Genomic DNA, 25,119 nt, shown 5'->3' with positions numbered 1-25,119 from the left:
TAGCGCACTCAGCTCACACACTGAGGTCAGGGGTTCGATTCTCCTCCGATACGGCTGAAAAACATTAGGGGTGTATTTCCATAAGACACCTACTGTCCCTGTCCCTGTTCACCCATCAGTTTAAAATGGGTACCTGGGTGTTAGTCGACTGGTGTAGGTCGCATCCTGGGACAAAACTGATCTAATTTGCCTGAAATGCTCAGCATAACAAGTGGCTTTCTATATAGTAGTAAGTCATTGATGTCAGCTATACTCTATATAACTTGTACATGTATTTGTAGTAAATAAAGATATTATTATTATTATTATTATTATTATTATTATTATTATTATTATTATTATTATGACGCCTACAGTGTTAATTACGTGATGGCAAAGATCGTACAACACTTCGGGGACAACTTAGTCATTAATAACATATATGGGAAGGGCAGAGTGGTAACTTTCATGAGCACTGCAACATCCCTCATGAAGAATTTTTACTAAATACCTTAACTGGTAGACTCTGACGTGTGGAAAAATAGTATTGTGAACAAAACTGCAACTCTCATGAAGAATATTGTACCCTATTCGTGACAGTTTCTCGTCTTTGAAAGAGAACATGATTGTCTTACCACAAACTTTGCGGCTGCTGTTATAAACGTTATCCAATGAAAAAAAAGGCAGACGTAAAGATTGCATCAACTGGCCAGACCATTGTTGAAGCTGCTTGACCCAGACTCCTGGTCGCAGCACCTCAGAGCTGTCTAGCCATTCAGATGCTTCACCACTCTGGGTCACAGTAACTGACTGAGTCGCTAATCAGTCAAGGATTCAGGTCATCTCACTCCGAAAAGAAGAGGCTTGACCTCAGTGCATCAAGATCCCAAAATACAACTATAACTTTGTACGGTTTTTGACACACAACGATGATCACAACGTAAACACACTTGATGCATTCAACACATTCCATAGTTATAATAGCTTCAGTGACGCCTCCAAGTAAACAACAGTGCCAAGATATTGTCCTACAAATCATGCATCAACAATCGGGAAGATAAACATTAAATATTTTAAGGGAATATACAGTAGTGACCACACACGGATCTATGAAGTGTCTAATCTCCGCTATGACGACCCAACACTGAAACCAGATCTCTGTAAAATGCATGGCCATTACGTTCGCCAAAGCCTGGTTAGTCAGGAATGACGAAGGCTGCGAGTCAAGGAAGCCATCCAAGACAATCACCCATTTATGTGCCAAGGACAGACATGAATGCAAGCGACGTCCGTTGTGTTTACTCATCATTACAATTTGTGTATGCAGAGGCTGAATGCTGCCAAGTAACACGCGTCCTCACCTTTGATCAGCCCTTGTGAAGGAAAGTTATGACCAATGTGGCCACTTAACCTTCTGATAGGGACTTATATTTGTTTGTCCTTTGCCTAGGTGGTTTCCACACTGAAATTAGTTTCCTCAGTTGATGTTAGAGATCAGGTCTCCAAGAACTGCTGAAGATTCACTTTGCTTCCGTCACACTGGGACTCATGATCATGGCAGAGCTGTGGCCACAGCAGTCACACTGGGACTCATGATCATGGCAGAGCTGTGACCACAGCAGTCACACTGGGACTCATGATCATGGCAGAGCTGTGGTCACAGCAGTCACACTGGGACTCATGATCATGGCAGAGCTGTGACCACAGCAGTCACACTGGGACTCATGATCATGGCAGAGCTGTGACCACAGCAGTCACACTGGGACTCATGATCATGGCAGAGCTGTGACCACAGCAGTCACACTGGGACTCATGATCATGGCAGAGCTGTGGTCACAGCAGTCACACTGGGACTCATGATCATGGCAGAGCTGTAGTCACAGCAGTCACACTGGGACTCATGATCATGGCAGAGCTGTGGTCACAGCAGTCACACTGGGACTCATGATCATGGCAGAGCTGTGGTCACAGCAGTCACACTGGGACTCATGATCATGGCAGAGCTGTGACCACAGCAGTCACACTGGGACTCATGATCATGGCAGAGCTGTGGTCACAGCAGTCACACTGGGACTCATGATCATGGCAGAGCTGTGGTCACAGCAGTCACACTGGGACTCATGATCATGGCAGAGCTGTGACCACAGCAGTCACACTGGGACTTATGGTCATGGCAGAGCTGTGGTCACAGCAGTCACACTGGGACTCATGATCATGGCAGAGCTGTGGCCACAGCAGTCACACTGGGACTCATGATCATGGCAGAGCTGTGGCCACAGCAGTCACACTGGGACTCATGATCATGGCAGAGCTGTAGCCACAGCAGTCACACTGGGACTCATGATCATGGCAGAGCTGTGGCCACAGCAGTCACACTGGGACTCATGATCATGGCAGAGCTGTGGTCACAGCAGTCACATTGAGACTCATGATCATGGCAGAGCTGTGGTCACAGCAGTCACACTGGGACTCATGATCATGGCAGAGCTGTGGTCACAGCAGTCACATTGAGACTCATGATCATGGCAGAGCTGTGGTCACAGCAGTCACACTGGGACTCATGATCATGGCAGAGCTGTGGTCACAGCAGTCACATTGAGACTCATGATCATGGCAGAGCTGTGGTCACAGAAGTCACACTGAGACTCATGATCATGGCAGAACTGTAGCCACAGCAGTCACAGGACATTTTCTTTTTGACTGAAAAAGCATGTGTTGTAAGCGAAACATTTCGGCAATAAAGATACCAAAGTGTAGCTGAACACATCGATTCTAGGCTGAGGTACTATTACCTTAAACTCCCTTTTTTCCACCATTCTTCTTTGTACTGGACCGATGAAGCCACTGTGTAGCTTCATCGGTCTGATGTACAAGCGTTTCATTTTTCAACTTGTCGGATTTCTAAACCATTTATAACATGATTTCTGAATGCCATGATTACAGCAAGAAGCCGTCGACTGACGCTGGACAATAGTAGCTACATTCATATGACAACCTTCTGGCTGATGAGCTTTCAGCAGATTATGTCTGTATAAAAATATCCCTTGAAAAGTTCTGCCAGAAACTGCATGACAAAAAGACTGCAATATTAAGTCATTGTACTGGACGTTTCAGGATGTAAAACACGTCGCTAATAATTCGTGTTTCCCCAGTCCAATCAGAACGAAGGGAAGGTAATCTCCATTCCCTTCAAAAAAAAAAAATACTGCCGTATTTCAGTTCCTTTGATCTATTCCTTAGGTCAGACAATATCCAACAAGACTTGGAAAATCTTGAACATTCACTGGTTGCAGAATGTTTCTAGCTGTGACACGCCACGCATGTTTGATGCTTGGAAAAGGGGGGTTGTTTTGACTAAGAACAACATTCACGAAGCAGGCAAAAGTATTCTCTCGGGTAGCAACCAGAGATGAGGTCACCTCACCTGGATAAAAGGCATTTCTCTGCCTGTACCCTGGTACCTCAGGTGAAGGACTCGATGTCCCGCGTTAGTTTACATAGACACGTGAGCAAACACCAAGACATATTTATTAGAAAAACGTATCGATCCTGGTGACCTTGATCACTAACACACAGAAGTTAGAAGTGATCAGGGTCTCAAGATAGAAACGTTTGTTTACGTGCTGTTTTAAATCAGATTGTCGGTATCTATTACCAAGGTTCATACCGTACTCTGGTACTCTGCCTTAACGGCGATGTCGTGAGAAAGTTTCTGAAAACTCCTGCTACACTGGGAAGGTTTTTTCACAAGCATTACCATTGATATTCATACCAAAACAAAATGAAAAATTAAGTTCCCAAAACTAATGAAATTTGTAACCCGGGTAGCTGAGGAAAATAAGAACATACTGAAGACAAAGAAGAGGAAGAGAGAACAGTAGAGACTGAGCGAAGACAGAAGATAGGAAAACAGAGTGGACTAAAGTAAGACAGGACAGACCAGACTAAGGGATGACAGAACAGAGGAAGAGAGGACAGGAGAGACCCAGGTGAGCACAATCGTGATCCTGGTGACCTTGACTCACGCTGAAGATGACTCAAGGAACACAGGCAAAAAAAGAAATCTTACTTATCCAAATTCTATTTACAGCTGAACAAACACACACACACACACACACACACACACACACACACAGATACAAATTTTGTTGTTTTATTTATTAAACACTAAAAGTCCTTGATTATTCGCTCCTTCAAACGTGCACCATTTATACATTAACATTATTAAATGTTAACTATAATTATTTGCTAGTGCCATGACTAACTCACTGTGCTGTTACAGGACCTATAACCACATAGCGAGTAAAATTAGTCAGAGTCAGACTTTCCATAATCCATATCCATAAATGGATCTTAATCTAAATTTCACTAACTTGAGCCCATTGATGCCAGTCCTGTCTCAACTGGATAGTTTCATCATGTTATTCATTTCTCCTTTATTCCAGACTGTGCACCTCAATCATATCTCCCCTAATTCTAGTCTTTCCAAAGAGTGCAAATTCGGTGCCCTCGGCCTATCTTCCTAAGAGAGATTTCTGGTACATGGGATCAACTTCATCATTCTTCTCTATGTTTTCCAGAGTATTTATCCCCATTCTGTAATATGGAGACCAGAACTGCACAGCGTAATCTAAATGAGGCCTCACCAGAGATGTGTAAAGTTGACGTGTAACCTGAGGACTCCTATTATTTATAATTTTTAATATAAAGCCAAGGGGAGGGTAGCTCCAATTATTTGGATCAAGAGCCTTTCACCAATATTAAAACACTTATTTCCTATTGAAGGAAGATAAATTGCATACGGGAGTACATGAGGCAGAGAGATAACAGAGACTTGGAGGTCCACACCAAGACTATCTTCTGAGAAGTATCTCTTGTATTGTGTATTTTATCTAATGTATAAATCAAGGGTAGAAAATGAAAAGATTTGTTCCCCATCTTCCAGCTGCCGCCGCCTTGAAAACAGTACCGAAAACATATCATACCATATTGAAAATAAATGGAAAGTAGTTTATATGATAGATGGAAGTGGATGGAGGAGGAGGGATACAAGTATCCCTACTTAATTAGTACTGTTTCTGTGTTAACTACTTGTGTTACACCACTGTTACTACCAGAGGTGTGTGTACCAGTGGTCCTACTACCATCACTACCATTACTACTACTCTTATTAACTTGGTTGAGTCTTTGACAATTTCTGATGCAATTGCTGAATACACATCAGGAATCCTTGACTTCAGACTGCCCCAGCGTAGTATTTTGTTGAAACTTACACTTGCAAGATGCATATCCAACTGGTCCTTGAACGACTGTATTGTCTTCTCTTTTACAGTATTAGCTTATCGCATTCTGCTATAATTCTGTTTGCAAACCATTGCATCAACGAGTTGCATTTTCAGCGTCGCAGCTTCATTAAGTTGCTGTAGGTTATTGACTCACTTGGCACTTCAGATAGTCCTTCGTGTTAAAGTCAAAGTCATTAAGTATCTTAAAGGTTAGAATGAGATCTTGCAGTTTCCACGTCCTGAGAGAGAGAAAAGACTGAATGCTGTAAGTCTGTGTCTGTGTAAGATTTGTTTCTGAGTGATGGTACGACTTTGTTAGCTTTTTTCTAAACCCTTTCCAGTACATCTTTGCCTTCTAGTGTAATCTGGAGGCCAAAACTGGACGGGATATTCAAGACGCTGTCTAACAAGTAGTATCTGGTGCTCTGTACTCCAAGTTTATTGCTATGAATCCAAGCATTGTGTCAGTTGTGCTGCTTGTAGACAGGCAGCAATTGGTATTTTTCATTACTTATGATTACTCCATGGTCTCTTTCTACTCTTGTCTCCGTTACTTGCCTGCCAAACATTTTATGAACATAATAAGAGTATACAATACCGACGAGTAGATAAGACACTCGTGCAACATTTGGGTATATTTATTCAGAAACGTTTCGCCCAGTGTGGGCTTCATCAGTCGAATACGGAGGTGGAAAATATGGAGACAGCAGAAACAGTGAAGAAATTAAGATGGTGTGATCGTCTCTGTATTTCCCTTGTTCCTGCACACACAACATAGCAAGTGTTCCTGCACACACAACATAGTATGTGTTACTGCACACACAACATAGCAAGTCTTCCTGCACACACAACATAGTATGTGTTACTGCACACACAACATAGCAAGTCTTCCTGCACACACAACATAGTATGTGTTACTGCACACACAACATAGCAAGTGTTCCTGCACACACAACATAGTATGTGTTCCTGCACACACAACATAGCAAGTGTTCCTGCACACACAACATAGTATGTGTTACTGCACACACAACATAGCAAGTGTTCCTGCACACACAACATAGTATGTGTTCCTGCACACACAACATAGCAAGTGTTCCTGCACACACAACATAGTATGTGTTACTGCACACACAACATAGCAAGTGTTCCTGCACACACAACATAGTATGTGTTCCTGCACACACAACATAGCAAGTGTTCCTGCACACACAACATAGTATGTGTTCCTGCACACACAACATAGTATGTGTTCCTGCACACACAACATAGCAAGTGTTCCTGCACACACAACATATCAAGTGAACAACTTTTATGGCAAACATGATATGTATGCAAGGGATGGGGTTCATCTCTCTGGGGCAGGGGTGGTAGCACTTGCAGACTCGATTGAGAAGGCCATTGGTGAAATGCCTATGATTTTAAACTGATGGAAGATAGAGGTATGGGTGTGTGTGGGAAACAAGCAGGTTGCAACACTAGGGTTGGAAACAGTAAATGTATAAAAGGCATTCAGCATGAAGTTATAAATAAAGACAATAGAACAGGTCAGAAAACAAAGGGGGACAGCAGAGGGCAGCAAGGGACTAGCTCCCTTAAGGTTTACTATACTAATAGCAGGAGTGTTAGAAATAAGATAGATGAGCTAAGATTAATTGCAAGTGCAGGAAACATAGATATTATTGCTATAACAGAGACCTGGCTCAATCTGAAAGATAGAGAGATGCCATCTGAATGTCACATACAAGGCTATAAATTATTCCACACTGACAGGGTCAACAGGAAAGGTGGTGGAGTAGCGATGTATGTCAGAGACAATTTAAATTGTTGTGTTAGACAAGATATTAAATTAGAAGCGTCAGCCACTGAATCTGTTTGGTTACAGCTTCTCGAGGGCCGAGAAAAACTAATTTTGGGTGTGATTTACAGGGCCCCAAATCTTGATAGGGAGTGCAGTAAACTTCTATGGGACGAAATTCGTAAGGCATCTACATACGAAAATGTTGTGCTAATGGGAGATTTCAACTATAGACAGATTGACTGGAGCAATTTGACAGGAAATTTAGAGTCGGGTGACTTTCTTGATACGATCCAGGATTGTTTTTTAAAACAGTTTGTGACAGAGCCAACTAGGGGAAATAACCTCCTTGACTTGGTTCTTGCCAGTAGGGAAACACTAATTAATAATCTTGAGGTTAATGATGAGCTTGGGGAGAGTGATCACAAATCACTCAGTTTTAACATATCATGGAATTCCCCTAATAATGGCAATCAAGTCTCCGTCCCTGACTTTCGCTTGGCTGATTTCATAGGACTGAAAAATTACTTAGGTGGGCTGAACTGGAATGACCTGACTAGGGGTCAGGTAGGTGGTGATGGTTGCCGATATGATGCTTTCCAGGGCATAGTTCTAGCTGCTCAGTCAAATTATGTTCCAAATAGGGAAATCAGATCAAACAAAAATGATCCTAAATGGATGAACAATAGATTAAAATATCTGATTGGTCAAAAGAGAGGCATATATAGGCAAATCAAAAGAGGAGAGGGGCAATTAAGAAATCGATATATTCAGTTAAAGAGAGAAATAAAAAAGGGAATTAGAAAAGCAAAAAGAGATTATGAGGTTAAAGTTGCAAGAGAATCGAAGACTAACCCAAAAGGATTCTTTCAGGTATACAGAAGTAAGATCAGGGACAAGATAGGCCCACTCAAAAGTTCCTCGGGTCAGCTCACTGACAGTGATAAGGAAATGTGTAGAATTTTTAACACATACTTCCTCTCAGTTTTTACACAGGAGGATACCAGTGATATTCCAGTAATGATAAATTATGTAGAACAGGACGATAATAAACTGTGCACTATTAGGGTCACAAGTGACATGGTCCTTAGGCAAATAGATAAATTAAAACCTAACAAATCCCCAGGCCCTGATGAACTGTATGCAAGGGTTCTAAAGGAATGTAAAGAGGAGCTTAGCACACCTTTGGCTAATCTTTTCAACATATCACTACAAACTGGCATGGTGCCAGATAAGTGGAAAATGGCAAATGTGATACCTATTTTCAAAACAGGTGACAGGTCCTTAGCTTCGAACTATAGACCAATAAGCCTAACCTCCATAGTGGGAAAATTTATGGAATCAATAATTGCCGAGGCAGTTCGTAGCCACCTTGAAAAGCATAAATTAATCAACGAATCTCAGCATGGTTTTACAAAGGGACGTTCCTGCCTTACGAATTTATTAACTTTTTTCACTAAGGTATTTGAGGAGGTAGATCATGGTAACGAATATGATATTGTGTATATGGACTTCAGTAAGGCTTTTGACAGGGTCCCACATCAGAGACTATTGAGGAAAATTAAAGCACATGGAATAGGAGGAGAAATTTTTTCCTGGATAGAGGCATGGTTGACAAATAGGCAGCAGAGAGTTTGCATAAATGGGGAGAAATCAGAGTGGGGAAGCGTCACGAGCGGTGTTCCACAGGGGTCAGTGTTGGGCCCCCTGCTGTTCACAATCTACATAAACGACATAGATGAGGGCATAAAGAGCGACATCGGCAAGTTTGCCGATGACACCAAAATAGGCCGTCGAATTCATTCTGACGAGGACATTCGAGCACTCCAGGAAGATTTGAATAGACTGATGCAGTGGTCGGAGAAGTGGCAGATGCAGTTTAATATAGACAAATGCAAAGTTCTAAATGTTGGACAGGACAATAACCATGCCACATATAAACTAAATAATGTAGATCTTAATATTACGGATTGCGAAAAAGATTTAGGAGTTCTGGTTAGCAGTAATCTGAAACCAAGACAACAGTGCATAAGTGTTCGCAATAAAGCTAATAGAATCCTTGGCTTCATATCAAGAAGCATAAATAATAGGAGTCCTCAGGTTGTTCTTCAACTCTATACATCCTTGGTTAGGCCTCATTTAGATTATGCTGCACAGTTTTGGTCACCGTATTACAGAATGGATATAAATTCTCTGGAAAATGTACAAAGGAGGATGACAAAGATGATCCCATGTATCAGAAACCTTCCCTATGAGGATAGACTAAGGGCCCTGAAACTGCACTCTCTAGAAAGACGTAGAATTAGGGGGGATATGATTGAGGTTTATAAGTGGAAGACAGGAATAAATAAAGGGGATGTAAATAGTGTGCTGATAATATCTAGCCTAGACAGGACTCGCAGCAATGGTTTTAAGTTGGAAAAATTCAGATTCAGGAGGGATATAGGAAAGTACTGGTTTGGTAATAGAGTTGTGGATGAGTGGAACAAACTCCCAAGTACCGTTGTTCCTGCACACACAACATAGCAAGTGTTCCTGCACACACAACATAGCAAGTGTTCCTGCACACACAACATAGCAAGTGTTCCTGCACACACAACATAGTATGTGTTCCTGCACACACAACATAGCAAGTGTTCCTGCACACACAACATAGCAAGTGTTCCTGCACACACAACACAGTATGTATTCCTGCACACACAACATAGCAGGTGTCCCAGCACACACAACATAGCATGTGTTCATGCACACAACATAGCATGTGTTCATGCACACAACATAGCATGTGTTCATGCACACACAACATAGCATGTGTTCATGCACACACAACATAGCAAGTGTTCATGCACAACGTAGCATGTGTTCATACACACACAACATAGCATGTGTTCATGCACACACAACATAGCATGTGTTCATGCACACAACATAGCATGTGTTCATGCACACACAACATAGCAAGTGTTCATACACACACAACATAGCATGTGTTCCAGCACACACAACATAGCATGTGTTCATGCACACAACATAGCATGTGTTCATGCACACACAACATAGCATGTGTTCATGCACACAACATAGCAAGTGCTCCTGCACACACAACATAGCAAGTGTTCATACACACACAACATAGCAAGTGTTCCAGCACACACAACATAGCATGTGTTCATGCACACAACATAGCAAGTGTTCCTGCACACACAACACAGCATGTGTTCATGCACACAACATAGCAAGTGTTCCTGCACACACACCATAGCATGTGTTCATGCACACAACATAGCAAGTGTTCCAGCACACACAACATAGTAAGTGTTCCAGCACACACAACATAGCATGTGTTCATGCACACAACATAGCAAGTGTTCCTGCACACACAACATAGCATGTGTTCCTGCGCACACAACATAGCATGTGTTCCTGCACACACAATATAGCATGTGTTCATGCACACAACATAGCAAGTGTTCCAGCACACACAACATAGCATGTGTTCCTGCACACACAACATAGCATGTGTTCCAGTACACACAACATAGCATGTGTCCCAGCACACACAACATAGCATGTGTTCATGCACACAACATAGCAAGTGTTCCAGCACACACAACATAGCATGTGTTCATGCACACAACATAGCAAGTGTTCCAGCACACACAACATAGCATGTGTTCTTGCACACACAACATAGCATGTGTTCCTGCACACACAACATAGCATGTGTTCCAGTACACACAACATAGCATGTGTCCCAGCACACACAACATAGCATGTGTTCATGCACACAACATAGCAAGTGTTCCAGCACACACAACATAGCATATGTTCATGCACACAACATAGCAAGTGTTCCTGCACACACAACATAGCATGTGTTCCTGCACACACAACATAGCATGTGTTCCTGCACACACAACATAGCATGTGTTCCTGCACACACAACATAGCAAGTGTTCCAGCACACACAACATAGCATGTGTTCCTGCACACACAACATAGCATGTGTTCCAGCACACACAACATAGCATGTGTTCATGCACACAACATAGCAAGTGTTCCAGCACACACAACATAGCATGTGTTCCTGCACACACAACATAGCATGTGTCCCAACACACACAACATAGCATGTGTCCCAGCACACACAACATAGCATGTGTTCCTGTACACAACATAGCATGTGTTCATGCACACAACATAGCATGTGTTCCTGCGCACACAACATAGCATGTGTCCCAACACACACAACATAGCATGTGTCCCAGCACACACAACATAGCATGTGTTCCTGTACACAACATAGCATGTGTTCATGCACACAACATAGCATGTGTTCCTGCACACACAACATAGCATGTGTTCCTGCACACACAACATAGCATGTGTTCCTGCACACACAACATAGCATGTGTTCCTGCACACACAACATAGCATGTCTGACGGTATTGTAGCCCACTATTAACATTCATCTTTTCTCAGCACCTGACACTCACACGCTGATAACATAAAGAAATTAGCAGCCTTGGTCTAATTAAATGCTTGAAGTCGGTGAACGCTGAATGACACACACGGGTTTAGCGATTTACGTAAATACAACACGACTAATTAGTGATGAATTTGGGGGGATGGGTGTGGGGGGGCAACAAACTGGCGGTGGTCCATTTATAGCTTTGGTCCCTAGTTGAGGGGGTCATGCTCTGATGACCCTTTAGGGTTTAGCTCTCCCCCAGAAATGCTACACTTTAATTTATTACCTGTTTTTAATCCTAATTTACAGAATAATGCCCTAATTTACAAAGTAATGCCCTAATCTACAATTGGCCTAATTTACAAAGTAATGCCCTGACTTACAAAGTAATGCCCTGACTTACAAAGTAATGTCCTGACTTACAAAGTAATGTCCTGACTTACAAAGTAATGTCCTGACTTACAAAGTAATGCCCTGACTTACAAAGTAATGCCCTGACTTACAAAGTAATGTCCTGACTTACAAAGTAATGCCCTGACTTACAAAGTAATGCCCTGACTTACAAAGTAATGCCCTGACTTACAAAGTAATGCCCTGACTTACAAAGTAATGCCCTGACTTACAAAGTAATGCCCTGACTTACAAAGTAATGCCCTGACTTACAAAGTAATGTCCTCACTTACAAAGTAATGCCCTGACTTACAAAGTAATGTCCTGACTTACAAAGTAATGCCCTGACTTACAAAGTAATGCCCTGACTTACAAAGTAATGCCCTGACTTACAAAGTAATGCCCTGACTTACAAAGTAATGCCCTGACTTACAAAGTAATGCCCTGACTTACAAAGTAATGCCCTGACTTACAAAGTAATGTCCTCACTTACAAAGTAATGCCCTGACTTACAAAGTAATGCCCTGATTTACAAAGTAATGCCCTGACTTACAAAGTAATGTCCTGACTTACAAAGTAATGCCCTGACTTACAAAGTAATGCCCTGACTTACAAAGTAATGCCCTGACTTACAAAGTAATGCCCTGACTTACAAAGTAATGCCCTAATTTAATAAGTGATGCTCTGATTTACAAAGTAATATCCTGATTTATGAGTTGTGCACTAATTTACATAGTGAACTAATTTCCAGAGAAGCGCCATAATTTACAGAACAGTTCCTAATTTACACATTAATTCCATAATTTACAGTACCCTTATTAACATAGTTTCCTATTTACATAGGTATCCTAATTTAAATACGGCCCTGATTGCATAGTGACCTAATTTACAACAGTACCTTAATTTACAAAAGAGTAAACTAATTTACAGAGTAATGCCTTAATTTACATAGTGCCACAATTTACAGACTAATGCCCTTATTTACCGAAGAGTAATTTAATTTAGAAAGTAATTCTATATTGCATTACTTGTATTATAAATATACACAGAGTTCTAAGTTAAACTAGAACCAATTATTATTATTATTATTATTATTATTATTATTATTATTATTATTATTATTATTATTATTATTATTATTATTATTATTATTATTAATATAGAGAACCATTAAGCTTTTAGGGGTCATACAGCTACTGGGAGAAAATAGGAGAATTCAACCTTGATCCAAGGAAGAGGAGGATAAGTTCAATTCCTCGGATCAAGAGCCCGTGGAGACTTACCTCGGGAGGCTGAGGCGAGGACGATGATGCTCACTACCACTGTCTTGATCCTCCAGACATCCACCTCACCACACATGTTGTAGCACCCAGTCCTGAAGCTGCGTACCAATGGATAAAGTGCGGCACTCACACCCGCAACTGTGGTCTGAAGGATAAGTGTAGCACCCACTGCTAAAGCTGCGTGCTGAAGGTTACTTGTGGCACTCACTCCTGCACGCTCAGAGTGATGGACTCACACCTACAGCTGTCTTGAAGGCCTCACACCCGCAGCTGTCTGAAAGGGCTCACACCTGCAGCTGTCTGAACGGGATCCCACCTGCAGCTGTCTTAAAGGGCTCACACCTGCAGCTGCGTCTTGAGATATAAGTGTAACGTCTACACCTGCAGCTGCGTCTTGAAAAATACTATGAGGAAATGTCAAGGAGGAGCCAAGGACCAGGTACTCGAGGTGGTGATTCTCGCCCAAGATTGACTGCTTTCTGCCTCCGAGTGGGACTTAATTTTGCTTTAGATGACAGGGAAAGCTTGGGCTCTGATGACAGGGATCAGGTTTGAAGCTCACGATATTACAGAGCTGAGTACTGACGATGTGCTCTGTAGGACGTGTTGTGGTGGGTCACTGTCCACGGTATTGCAGTGACACTGGCGACGTGTTGTGTGATGAACTGGGTGGTGATGATGAAGGCGTGAAGAAGCTTGGGTGATGAGCGAGGGAGCAGCAGCAGCAGCAGCAGCAGCAGCAGCAGCAGCAGGTGTTACGTTCCTTCTAACAGAATAGTGATAACTATGGTAGTTCCTGTTGCGTCTAGATTTTGCATGGCTGCGGCTTCCCTCAATGACCACCCAGTAACACTGCTTTTTTTTTCTCTGTTGCTGTGGAGATTACCGAGTTCCTCTTGATGTGGAGCGTTGGGGATCCTGTTGTGATGTTCCTGTCGGTTGATTCTGAGCGTCACATTAGATGTGAGCGAGTGACACAACCAACACGATCGGCGGCCACAGGCAGACTGGCCAGACCAGAGAGATGCTCGCCGTTTTCTCTACAGGTGAGACAGAGACAGACCGGGGGAGGGAGACAGAGGGAGGATGGTAGTCGTCTGCAGTGAGAGTGTTCCTGCACAGGAAGCCCTGTTGTGTGTGTGTGCAAACATTAACTCGGGCAAGGTTTCCGGCGTGTGTGTGTGAGGTTTCCACCGTCTGCTGCTGTATCCACTCGCCTCTGAAAGGTCAGCCATTCATCGGGTATCACATACCCAGGTGATAGGGAGGTCGGAGAGGCGTCCCTTGGGTTCTGGACCTGTGCCAGCACCACCGCTATTTGGCTGCGGTCAAGACACCTCACTGTGGCGACCCGCTACCCCGTCCCTCTCAGCTCAGAGAAACAAAAAAAAAAAAAGGTCAAGTTCACGTGAGTTGCATTCCCTAAAGTTGTTCTGAGAACGTGGCAGTGTGGGCAATAATGCCGCTCAGGCAGCCACCACCATCACACACAAATACTTCCAGCACGAGCACTCAGCATCTTTTGGAGAAAGATCTAAATGAAATACCAGAGGTCTTAAAGAGTGAAGATATAGCTCCTTTAATTAAAGGAGGCAGTACAACGCTAGCCAAAAATTTCTTTGACATCACACATCATAAAAGTACTCGAAAGCATTATGAGACGCCAAATTACATATTTTGTGGAACAGCAAAATCTGCGCAACCAAACTCAGTGTGAATTTAGAACGGGGACAGATACAGAGATTGTTTGCCTCCCACGTAGAGCCAATAAAGCATTTAAATTACTGGGCACGTCGTAAAGTCTTACATACGTACTCACTGGAGAGGAGGAGAGAGAGATACATGATAATACATACCTGTAAGTCCTTGAGGGCCTTGTTCGAAATTTGCACACTGCCATAACATACTGGAGTGAGTGATATGGGAGGACGCGCAAAATAAACCCAGTGAAAAGCAGGGGTGCAGTGGGCACAATAAGAAAACACTACGTCATTGGTCCCAGGCTATTCAACATCTTACACGAGGATATCAGAAACACTGCTGAGACAAGTTTAGAAATCTTCTAGAGGAAATTAGACAGGTATCTTCACCAGGTGCCAGATGTTGGTCAGCGGGTCACTAACAACAACAGCCCGGTTGACCAGGCAAGGACCAGACGAGCCTGGCCTAAGGTCGAGCTCTCGGAACTCGTCAAAGGTATATCAAAGATAAAGGGGAAGTTCATGCATGTCACAACTACCAAACCAGTATGACAGAATTACCTATGTTAAAAGAAACCAAAACGCAAATATTGTGTACACGGATTTCTGGAAGACGTTTGACAAATGCGAAAATAGAGATTCCACACAAATTGTGGGCGATATGCACAGCGGGGAGAGTAGATAAATGGATATTCAACTTTCTGACAAGTGAAACACAAAGAGTTTCAGTAAACTACTCAAGTACCCCGAGGCACAGTCCTGGAGCCTCTACTGTTTCATATCGTCATAGCAGACACAGATAAAAACACTCGTCGGTGTTCTGTATCATTATCTGCGGATAACAAAATAAACATGAAAATCACCTCGGTAGAAGACAAGGGAAAACTGCAAGAAGATGTAAATCTTCTAGTGGACAGTGGTGAACAACATGACGTTTAATGGTGATAAACTTCTAACTGCTTAGATGTGGAAAGAATGAAGGACTCAAAAGGGATATTGTATACAAAATAAAAAAAGGTTTACCAAATAGAATGAAAGGAACAAGTGAAGGACCTGGGATTAATAATGACAGTTGCTCTTTCTTTCAAAGAACACAATAAGGCAAATGACATGACAGCAAAAAAAAAAAAAAGACAGGAAAGATATTAAGAACATTCAAAGCGAAGGACACAGTGCTAATGGCAACACTATCCAAATCGCTTATGCTTTCTCGCTTAGACTATTGTTCATTGTTTACAGCTCCATTCAGGGCAGGAGAGATATCAGAGATGGAACAAAAGCAGAAATCAGTTACGGCCTTCATTCAGACAATAGAGCATTTAAATTACTGGGAATGCCTCGAGTCCTGAATATGTACTCGCTGGAGCCGAGAAAAGAGTGATACACAATAATATATATGTGGAAGGCACCTGAAGGCTTAGTCCCAAATCTACAGACTGCCATAACAACATACTGGGTGAGAGACACGAGAGAAAGTGTAAAATAAGCACAATGAAAAGTAAAGGAGCCGTGGGGCACAATAAGAGAACACCATATTATCATCCGTGGTCCCAAACTACTGAACATCTTACCAGAAGATATGACAAATACTGCTGGAAAAAGTGTAAGTCTTCAAAATGGGCTTTGATAAGTACCATTGCAAGTTGTCAGATCAGAAAGGCTGTGATGGATATGCGGGCCAAAGGGCCGTCAGCAGCAACAGCCTGCTTGACTAGAGAAGCACGACACAAGCCTGGCCCAGGACCGAGCTGTGCCAAAACTCTCGAAACCCATCAAAGGTAAAATGTATACCACCTCAAACAAACACACACACACACACACACACACACACACACACACACACACACACACACACACACACACACACACACACACACACACACACACACACACACACACACAGACACACACACACACACACACACACACACACACACACACACACACACACACACACACACACACACACACACACACACACACACACACACACACACACACACACACACACACACACACACACACACACACACACACACACACACACACACACACACACATATATATACACACACACACACACACACACACACACACACACACACACACACACACACACACACACACACACACACACACACACACACACACACACACACACACACACACACACACACTCGCAGGAACCAGGGATCAGATGAGAATGGTTCTGGTAAGGAGGAGTGGATGGAGGAGCAGTGGAAAAGGATGGAACAAGAGTGGGAGAGAAAATTAGGAAACTTTTCTGAAAAAAATGGAAAAAGAGCTTTCTGTGAAATTGGAAAAGAGGTTGGAGAAGGAGAAGAAGAATTGGGAGGCACATGTCGAAACTGCAGTACCAGGATAAGGGTCCTAGAAGATGAGGTAAACAGGCTGAGGCAAGTTACAGGGGCAGTGACCAGAGAAGACACCGCATATGAAGCTGAGAGGCCGAACAGGAAGGAAGGAGATATGAATTATGCTAAGGTCATAACAGCCTGCCAAGAAGGGCCAAGGAATGAAAGGGAAGAGCAGCTGGGTGCAGGTAGAGAGGATGATAGGTCGAATGCAGAGGCACAACCATGCTACCAAGAGCCACTGGAAAAATCAAGGGAGAAAATGACAATGTACAGACAGGAACCAGAGTCACAGAGGGAGAGGCAATGGGAAGAGGAAAGGGCAAAATCAGTGTTTATCCATGGGCTTCAGGAGAGAGAGGAAAGGACACACACTGAAAGACGGCAGGCAGAAAGAAAGGAGATTGAGAAAATTATCACGAAAATAGGTGGAGAAGACATGGACGAGGCTGTAAATTTTCAGAGAATACGGGGGTACTTGAAGGGGAGAAAACGACCGATCAAGCTGATTCTCAGGACAGAAACAGTGTGGAACAGGATCCTCCAAGAGAAACCACGGTTAAAATACTCGGAAGAGTACAAGAGGGTGTTCCTAGACAGAGACAGAACACAAACAGAACGACAGCAGCTAGGAGGAGACAGGAGCTAGGAAAGGAGACAAGGATGGATCCAGCAGAGGTCAATCAGAGCAGAACAGAGCAGCAAGGGCAAGCACACACACAACTATCCTCAGAACCCCACAACCTATCACACCATCCCAACACAAACTACAATCCATACCCACAGCTTCCACCCAACACCCAGCTATAGAATCCAACAGTACACTACCAAGTCTCCAACCCTCAAAGGCCCCCCAAACCACAGTGTTGGAAAGGAAACTGAAGGTATGGTACACAAACGCTGATGGAATAACAAATAAGTGGGAGGAGTGGCACGAAAGAGTAAAAGAGGCATCACCAGACATCATAGCTCTCACAGAAACCAAGCTTATAGGTATGATAACAGATGCCATCTTTCCAACGGGATACCAGATCCTGAGAAAAGACAGAAGGAACAGGGGGGTGGAGGAGTGGCACTGCTGACAAAAAACCGATGGAATTTTGATGAGCTGGAGAGAGGAGACAGCGGAGAAGCAAGTGATTACATAGTGGGAACGCTTCACTCTGGAGGTCCCACGGTGGTAATTGCAGTGATATATAACCCACCACAGGACAGCAGGAGGCCAAAGCAAGAGTATGACGAGAGCAATAGAGCGATGGTTGACACATTGGCTGCAGTGGCCAGAAGAGCTCATGCATGCAGGGCAAAGCTCTTGATCATGGGTGACTTTAACCACAAGGAAATCGATTGGGAGAACTTGGAGCCACATGGGGGCCAAGATACATGGAGGACTAAGATGATGGAAGTAGTACTGGAAAACTTCATGTACCAACACGTAAGGGACACTACAAGAGAGAGAGGGGAGGATGAACCAGCAAGACTGAACTTAGTATTCACCTTGAGTAGCGCAGATATTGAGGACATCACATATGACAGACCCCTTGGGGCCAGCGATCATGTGGTTTTAAGCTTCGAATACACAGTAGAGCTACAAGTGGAGGCGGAAGCAGGAAGGCCAGGACGAATGAAGCCAAACTACAAGAGAGGGGACTACACAGGAATGAGGAACTTCCTGCATGGGGTTCAGTGGGACAGAGAACTGGCAGGGAAGCCAGTTAATGAGATGATGGAATATGTAGCAACAATGTGCAAGGAAGCTGAGGAGAGGTTTGTATCAAAGGGTAACAGGAATAATGAAAAAGCCAGGACGAGCCCATGGTTTACCCAAAGGTGCAGGGAGGCAAAAACCAAGTGTGCTAGGGAATGGAAGAAATATAGAAGGCAAAGGACCCAGGAGAATAAGGAGAGCAGTCGTAGAGCCAGAAATGAATATGCACAGATGAGAAGGGAGGCCCAACGACAATATGAAAACGACATAGCAGCGAAAGCCAAATCTGACCCGAAACTGTTATACAGCCACATCAGGAGGAAAACAACAGTCAAGGACCAGGTAATCAGGCTAAGGAAGGAAGGAGGAGAGACAACAAGAAATGACCGTGAAGTATGTGAGGAACTCAGCAAGAGATTCAAAGAAGTGTTCACAGAGGAGACAGAAGGGGCTCAAGAAAGACGGAGAGGTGGGGCACACCACCAAGTGCTGGACACAGTACACACACCAAGGAAGAAGTGAAGAGGCTTCTGAGTGAGCTAGATACCTCAAAGGCAATGGGGCCGGATAACATCTCTCCATGGGTCCTGAGAAAGGGAGCAGAGGCGTTATGTGTACCCCTAACAACAATATTCAATACATCTATCGAAACAGGGAGATTGCCTGAGGCATGGAAGACAGCAAATGTAGTCCCAATCTTTAAAAAAGGAGACAGACATGAAGCACTAAACTACAGACCAGTGTCACTTACATGTATAGTATGCAAAGTCATGGAGAAGATTGTCAGAAGAGTGGTGGAACACCTAGAAAGGAATGATATCATCAACAGCAGCCAACATGGTTTCAGGGACGGGAAATCCTGTGTCACAAGCCTACTGGAGTTCTGTGACATGGTGACAGCAGTAAGACAAGAGAGAGAGAGGGGTGGATGGATTGCATTTTCTTGGACTGCACGAAGGCGTTTGACACAGTTCCACACAAGAGACTAGTGCAAAAACTGGAGGACCAAGCAGGGATAACAGGGAAGGCACTACAATGGATCAGGGAATACTTGTCAGGAAGACAGCAGCGAGTCATGGTACGTGGCGAGATGTCAGAGTGGGCACCTGTGACCAGCAGGGTCCCACAGTGGTCAGTCCTAGGACCAGTGCTGTTTCTGGTATTTGTGAACGACATAACGGAAGGAATAGACTCCGAAGTGTCCCTGTTTGCAGATGACGTGAAGTTGATGAGAAGAATTCATTCGATCGAAGACCAGGCAGAACTACAAAGGGATCTGGACAGGCTGCAGACCTGGTCCAGCAATTGGCTCCTGGAGTTCAACCCCACCAAGTGCAAAGTTATGAAGATTGAGGAAGGGCAGAGAAGACCGCAGACGGAGTACAGTCTAGGGGGACAGAGACTACAAACCTCACTCAAGGAAAAAGATCTTGGGGTGAGTATAACACCAGGCACATCTCCTGAAGCGCACATTAACCAAATAACTGCTGCAGCATATGGGCGCCTAGCAAACCTCAGAACAGCATTCCGACATCTTAATAAGGAATCATTCAGGACCCTGTACAACGTGTACGTTAGGCCCATATTGGAGTATGCGGCACCAGTTTGGAACCCACACCTAGCCAAGCACGTGAAGAAACTAGAGAAAGTGCAAAGGTTTGCAACAAGACTAGTTCCAGAGCTAAAAGGTATGTCCTACGAGGAGAGGTTAAGGGAAATCAACCTGACGACACTGGAGGACAGGAGAGATAGGGGGGACATGATAACGACATACAAAATACTGAGAGGAATTGACAAGGTGGACAAAGACAGGATGTTCCAGAGATTGGACACAGTAACAAGGGGACACAGTTGGAAGTTGAAGACACAGATGAATTACAGGGATGTTAGGAAGTATTTCTTCAGCCACAGAGTAGTCAGGAAGTGGAATAGTTTGGGAAGCGATGTAGTGGAGGCAGGATCCATACATAGCTTTAAGCAGAGGTATGATAAAGCTCACGGCTCAGTGAGAGTGACCTAGTAGCGATCAGTGAAGAGGCGGGACCAGGAGCTTGGACTCGACCCCTGCAACCTCAACTAGGTGAGTACAACTAGGTGAGTACAACTAGGTGAGTACAACTAGGTGAGTACAACTAGGTGAGTACAACTAGGTGAGTACACACACACAAATATATCCTGTGTGATGGAATATGACAGTGAAAACATCAATATCTCTGGTTCCCACTAAGCAACTGTCACATATTCAGTCTTGCTAGAAGAATGTGATCCATACTAACACCTTACCCCATTAACCTTCCCTATGACTGCCCCATGAACCTTCCCTATGACTGCCCCATGAACTTTCCCTATGACTGCAACATGAACTTTCCTTACGACTGCCCCATGAACCTTCCCTATGACTGCACCATGAACTTTCCCTATGACTGCAACATGAACTTTCCTTATGACTGCCCCATGAACCTTCCCTATGACTGCCCCATGAACTTTCCCTATGACTGCAACATGAACTTTCCTTATGACTGCCCCATGAACCTTCCCTATGACTGCCCCATGAACCTTCCCTATGACTGCCCCATGAACCTTCCCTATGACTGACCCATGAACTTTCCCTATGACTGCCACATGAACTTTCCCTATGACTGCACCATGAACCTTTCCTATGACTGCCCCATGAACTTTCCCTATGACTGCCCCATGAACCTTCCCTATGACTGCCCCATGAACTTTCCCTATGACTGCCCCATGAACCTTCCCTATGACTGCAACATGAACTTTCCTTATGACTGCCCCATGAACCTTCCCTATGACTGCCCCATGAACTTTTCCTACGACTGCCCCATGAACCTTCCCTATGACTGTCCCATGAACTTTCCTTATGACTGCCCCATGAACCTTCCCTATGACTGTCCCATGAACTTTCCTTATGACTGCCCCATGAACCTTCCCTATGACTGCCCCATAAACTTTCCCTATGACTGCCCCATGAACCTTCCCTATGACTGCAATATGAACTTTCCCTATGACTGCCCCATGAACCTTCCCTATGACTGCCCCATGAACTTTATCTATGACTGCCCCATGAACCTTCCCTATGACTGCCCCATGAACTTTTTCTATGACTGCCCCATGAACCTTCCCTATGACTGTCCCATGAACTTTCCCTATGACTGCCCATGAACCTTCCCTATGACTGCCCCATGAACATTCCGTATGACTGCCCCATGAACCTTCCCTGTGACTGCCCCATGAACTTTCCCTATGACTGCCCCATGAACCTTCCCTATGACTGCTCCATAAACTTTCCCTATGACTGCCCCATGAACCTTCCCTATGACTGCCCCATGAGCCTTCCCTATGACTGCCTCATGAACCTTTCCTATGACTGCTCAATGAACCTTCCCTATGACTGCCCCATGAACCTTCCCTATGACTGCCCCATGAACCTTCCCTATGACTGCAACATGAACTTTCCCTATGACTGCCCCATGAACCTTCCCTATGACTGCCCCATGAACCTTCCCTATCACTGCCCAATGAACCTTCACTATGACTGCCCCATGAACCTTCCCTATGACTGCCACATGAACCTTCCCTATCACTGCCACATGAATTTTCACTATTACTGCCCCATGAACCTTCCCTATGACTGCCCCATGAACCTTCCTTATGACTTCCCCATGAACCTTCACTATGACTGCCCCATGAACCTTCCCTATGACTTCCCCATGAACTTTTCCTATGACTGCCCCATGAACCTTCCCTATGACTGCCCCATGAACCTTCCCTATGATTGCCCCATGAACTTTCCCTATGACTGCCCCATGAGCCTTCCCTATGACTGTCCCATGAACTTTTCCTATGACTGCCCCATGAACCTTCCCTATGACTGCCCCATGAACTTTCCCTATGACTGAACAATGAACCTTCCCTATGACTGCCCCATGAGCCTTCCCTATGACTGCCTCATGAACCTTTCCTATGAGTGCCCAATGAACCTTCCCTATGACTGCCTCATGAACCTTTCCTATGACTGCCCCATGAACCTTCCCTATGACTGCCCCATGAGCCTTCCCTATGACTGCCCCATGAATTTTCCCAGTGACTGCCCCATGAACCTTCTCTATGACTGCCCCATGAACCTTCCTTATGACTTCCCCATGAACCTTCCCTATGACTTCCCCATGAACTTTTCCTATGAATGCCCCAGGAACCTTCCCTATGACTGCCCCATGAAACTTCCCTATGACTGCCCCATGAACCTTCTCTATAACTGCCCCATGAACCTTCCCTATGACTGCCCCATGAACCTTCCCTATGACTTAATCATGAACTTTTCCTATGACTGCCCCATGAACCTTCCCTATGACTGTCCCATGAACCTTCCCTATGACTGCCTCATGAACCTTCTCTATAACTGCCCCATGAACCTTCCCTATCACTGCCCAATGAACCTTCCCTATGACTGCCCCATGAACCTTCCCTATGACTGCCACATGAACCTTCCCTATCACTGCCACATGAATTTTCCCTATTACTGCCCCATGAACCTTCCCTATGACTGCCCCATGAACCTTCCCTATGACTGCCCCATGAACATTCTCTATAACTGCCCCATTAACCTTCCCTATGACTGCCCCATGAACATTCCCTATGACTTCCCCATGAACTTTTCCTATGACTGCCCCATGAACCTTCCCTATGACTGCCTCATGAACCTTCCCTATGACTGCCCAATGAACCTTCCCTATCACTGCCCAATGAACCTTCCCTATGACTGCTCCATGAACCTTCCCTATGACTGCCACATGAACCTTCCCTATCACTGCCACATGAATTTTCCCTATTACTGCCCCATGAACCTTCCCTATGACTGCCCCATGAACCTCCCTTATGACTTTCCCATGAACCTTCACTATGACTACCCCATGAACCTTCCCTATGACTTCCCCATGAACTCTCCCTATTACTGCCCCATGAACCTTCCCTATGACTGTCCCATGAACTTTTCCTATGACTGCCCCATGAACCTTCCCTATGACTGCCCCATAAACTTTCCCTATGACTGAACCATGAACCTTCCCTATGACTGCCCCATGAGCCTTCCCTATGACTGCCTCATGAACCTTTCCTATGACTGCCCAATGAACCTTCCCTATGACTGCCTCATGAACCTTTCCTATGACTGCCCCATGAGCCTTCCCTATGACTGCCCCATGAATTTTCCCAGTGACTGCCCCATGAACCTTCCCTATGACTGCCCCATGAACCTTCCTTATGACTTCCCCATGAACCTTCCCTATGACTTCCCCATGAACTTTTCCTATGAATGCCCCATGAACCTTCCCTATGACTGCCCCATGAACCTTCCCTATGACTGCCCCATGAACCTTCTCTATAACTGCCCCATTAACCTTCCCTATGACTGCCCCATGAACCTTCCCTATGACTTCCCCATGAACTTTTCCTATGACTGCCCCATGAACCTTCCCTATGACTGTCCCATGAACCTTCCCTATGACTGCCTCATGAACCTTCTCTATAACTGCCCCATGAACCTTCTCCATAACTGCCCCATGAACCTTCCCTATGACTGCCCCATGAACCTTCCCTATGACTGCCGATTAAACCTTCCCGATGAATGCCCCATGAACCTTCCCTATGGCTGCCCATGAACCTTAGCTATGACTGCCCCATGAAGCTTCCCTATGACTGCCCATTGAACCTTCCCTATAACTGCCCCATGAACCTTCCTTAGGACTGCCCCATGAACCTTCCCTATGACTGCCCCATGAACTTTCCCTATAACTGCCCCATGAACCTTCCCTATGACTGCCCATTGAACCTTCCCGATGACTGCCCCATAAACCTTCCCTATGACTGCCCATTGAACCTTCAATATGACTGCCCCATGAACCCTAGCTATGACTGCCCCATGAGCCTTTCCTATGACTGCCCAATGAACCTTCCTTATGACTGCCCCATGAACCTTCCCTATGACTGCCCCATGAACTTTCCCTATGACTGCCCCGTGAACCTTCCCTATGACTGCCCCATGAACCTTCCCTGTGACTGCCCAATGAACCTTCCCTATGAATGCCCCATGAACCTTCCCTATGACTGCCCAATGAAC

The 25,119-nt window shown here is 44.5% G+C and overlaps 1 protein-coding gene across 1 annotated transcript in view; it reads right to left on the bottom strand.

The window, feature by feature from the left end:
• LOC138853469 (uncharacterized) overlaps nucleotides 1-14,261 on the bottom strand; it is a 96,798-nt gene extending 82,537 nt beyond the window's left edge. Inside the window, exon 1 of the mRNA XM_070090214.1 lies at nucleotides 13,207-14,261. Within this exon, the coding sequence (XP_069946315.1) occupies nucleotides 13,207-13,282 (76 nt within the window). The 5' untranslated portion in view covers nucleotides 13,283-14,261. The remainder of the gene's footprint in view (nucleotides 1-13,206) is intronic.
• Between the last annotated feature and the right edge of the window lie 10,858 nt (nucleotides 14,262-25,119).

Source organism: Cherax quadricarinatus, chromosome 31 (assembly GCF_038502225.1).
Source record: "Cherax quadricarinatus isolate ZL_2023a chromosome 31, ASM3850222v1, whole genome shotgun sequence".
Taxonomy (NCBI): domain Eukaryota; kingdom Metazoa; phylum Arthropoda; class Malacostraca; order Decapoda; family Parastacidae; genus Cherax; species Cherax quadricarinatus.
Note: the sequence above shows the minus strand (reverse complement) of the source record. Positions and strands in the feature narration are given on the sequence as shown.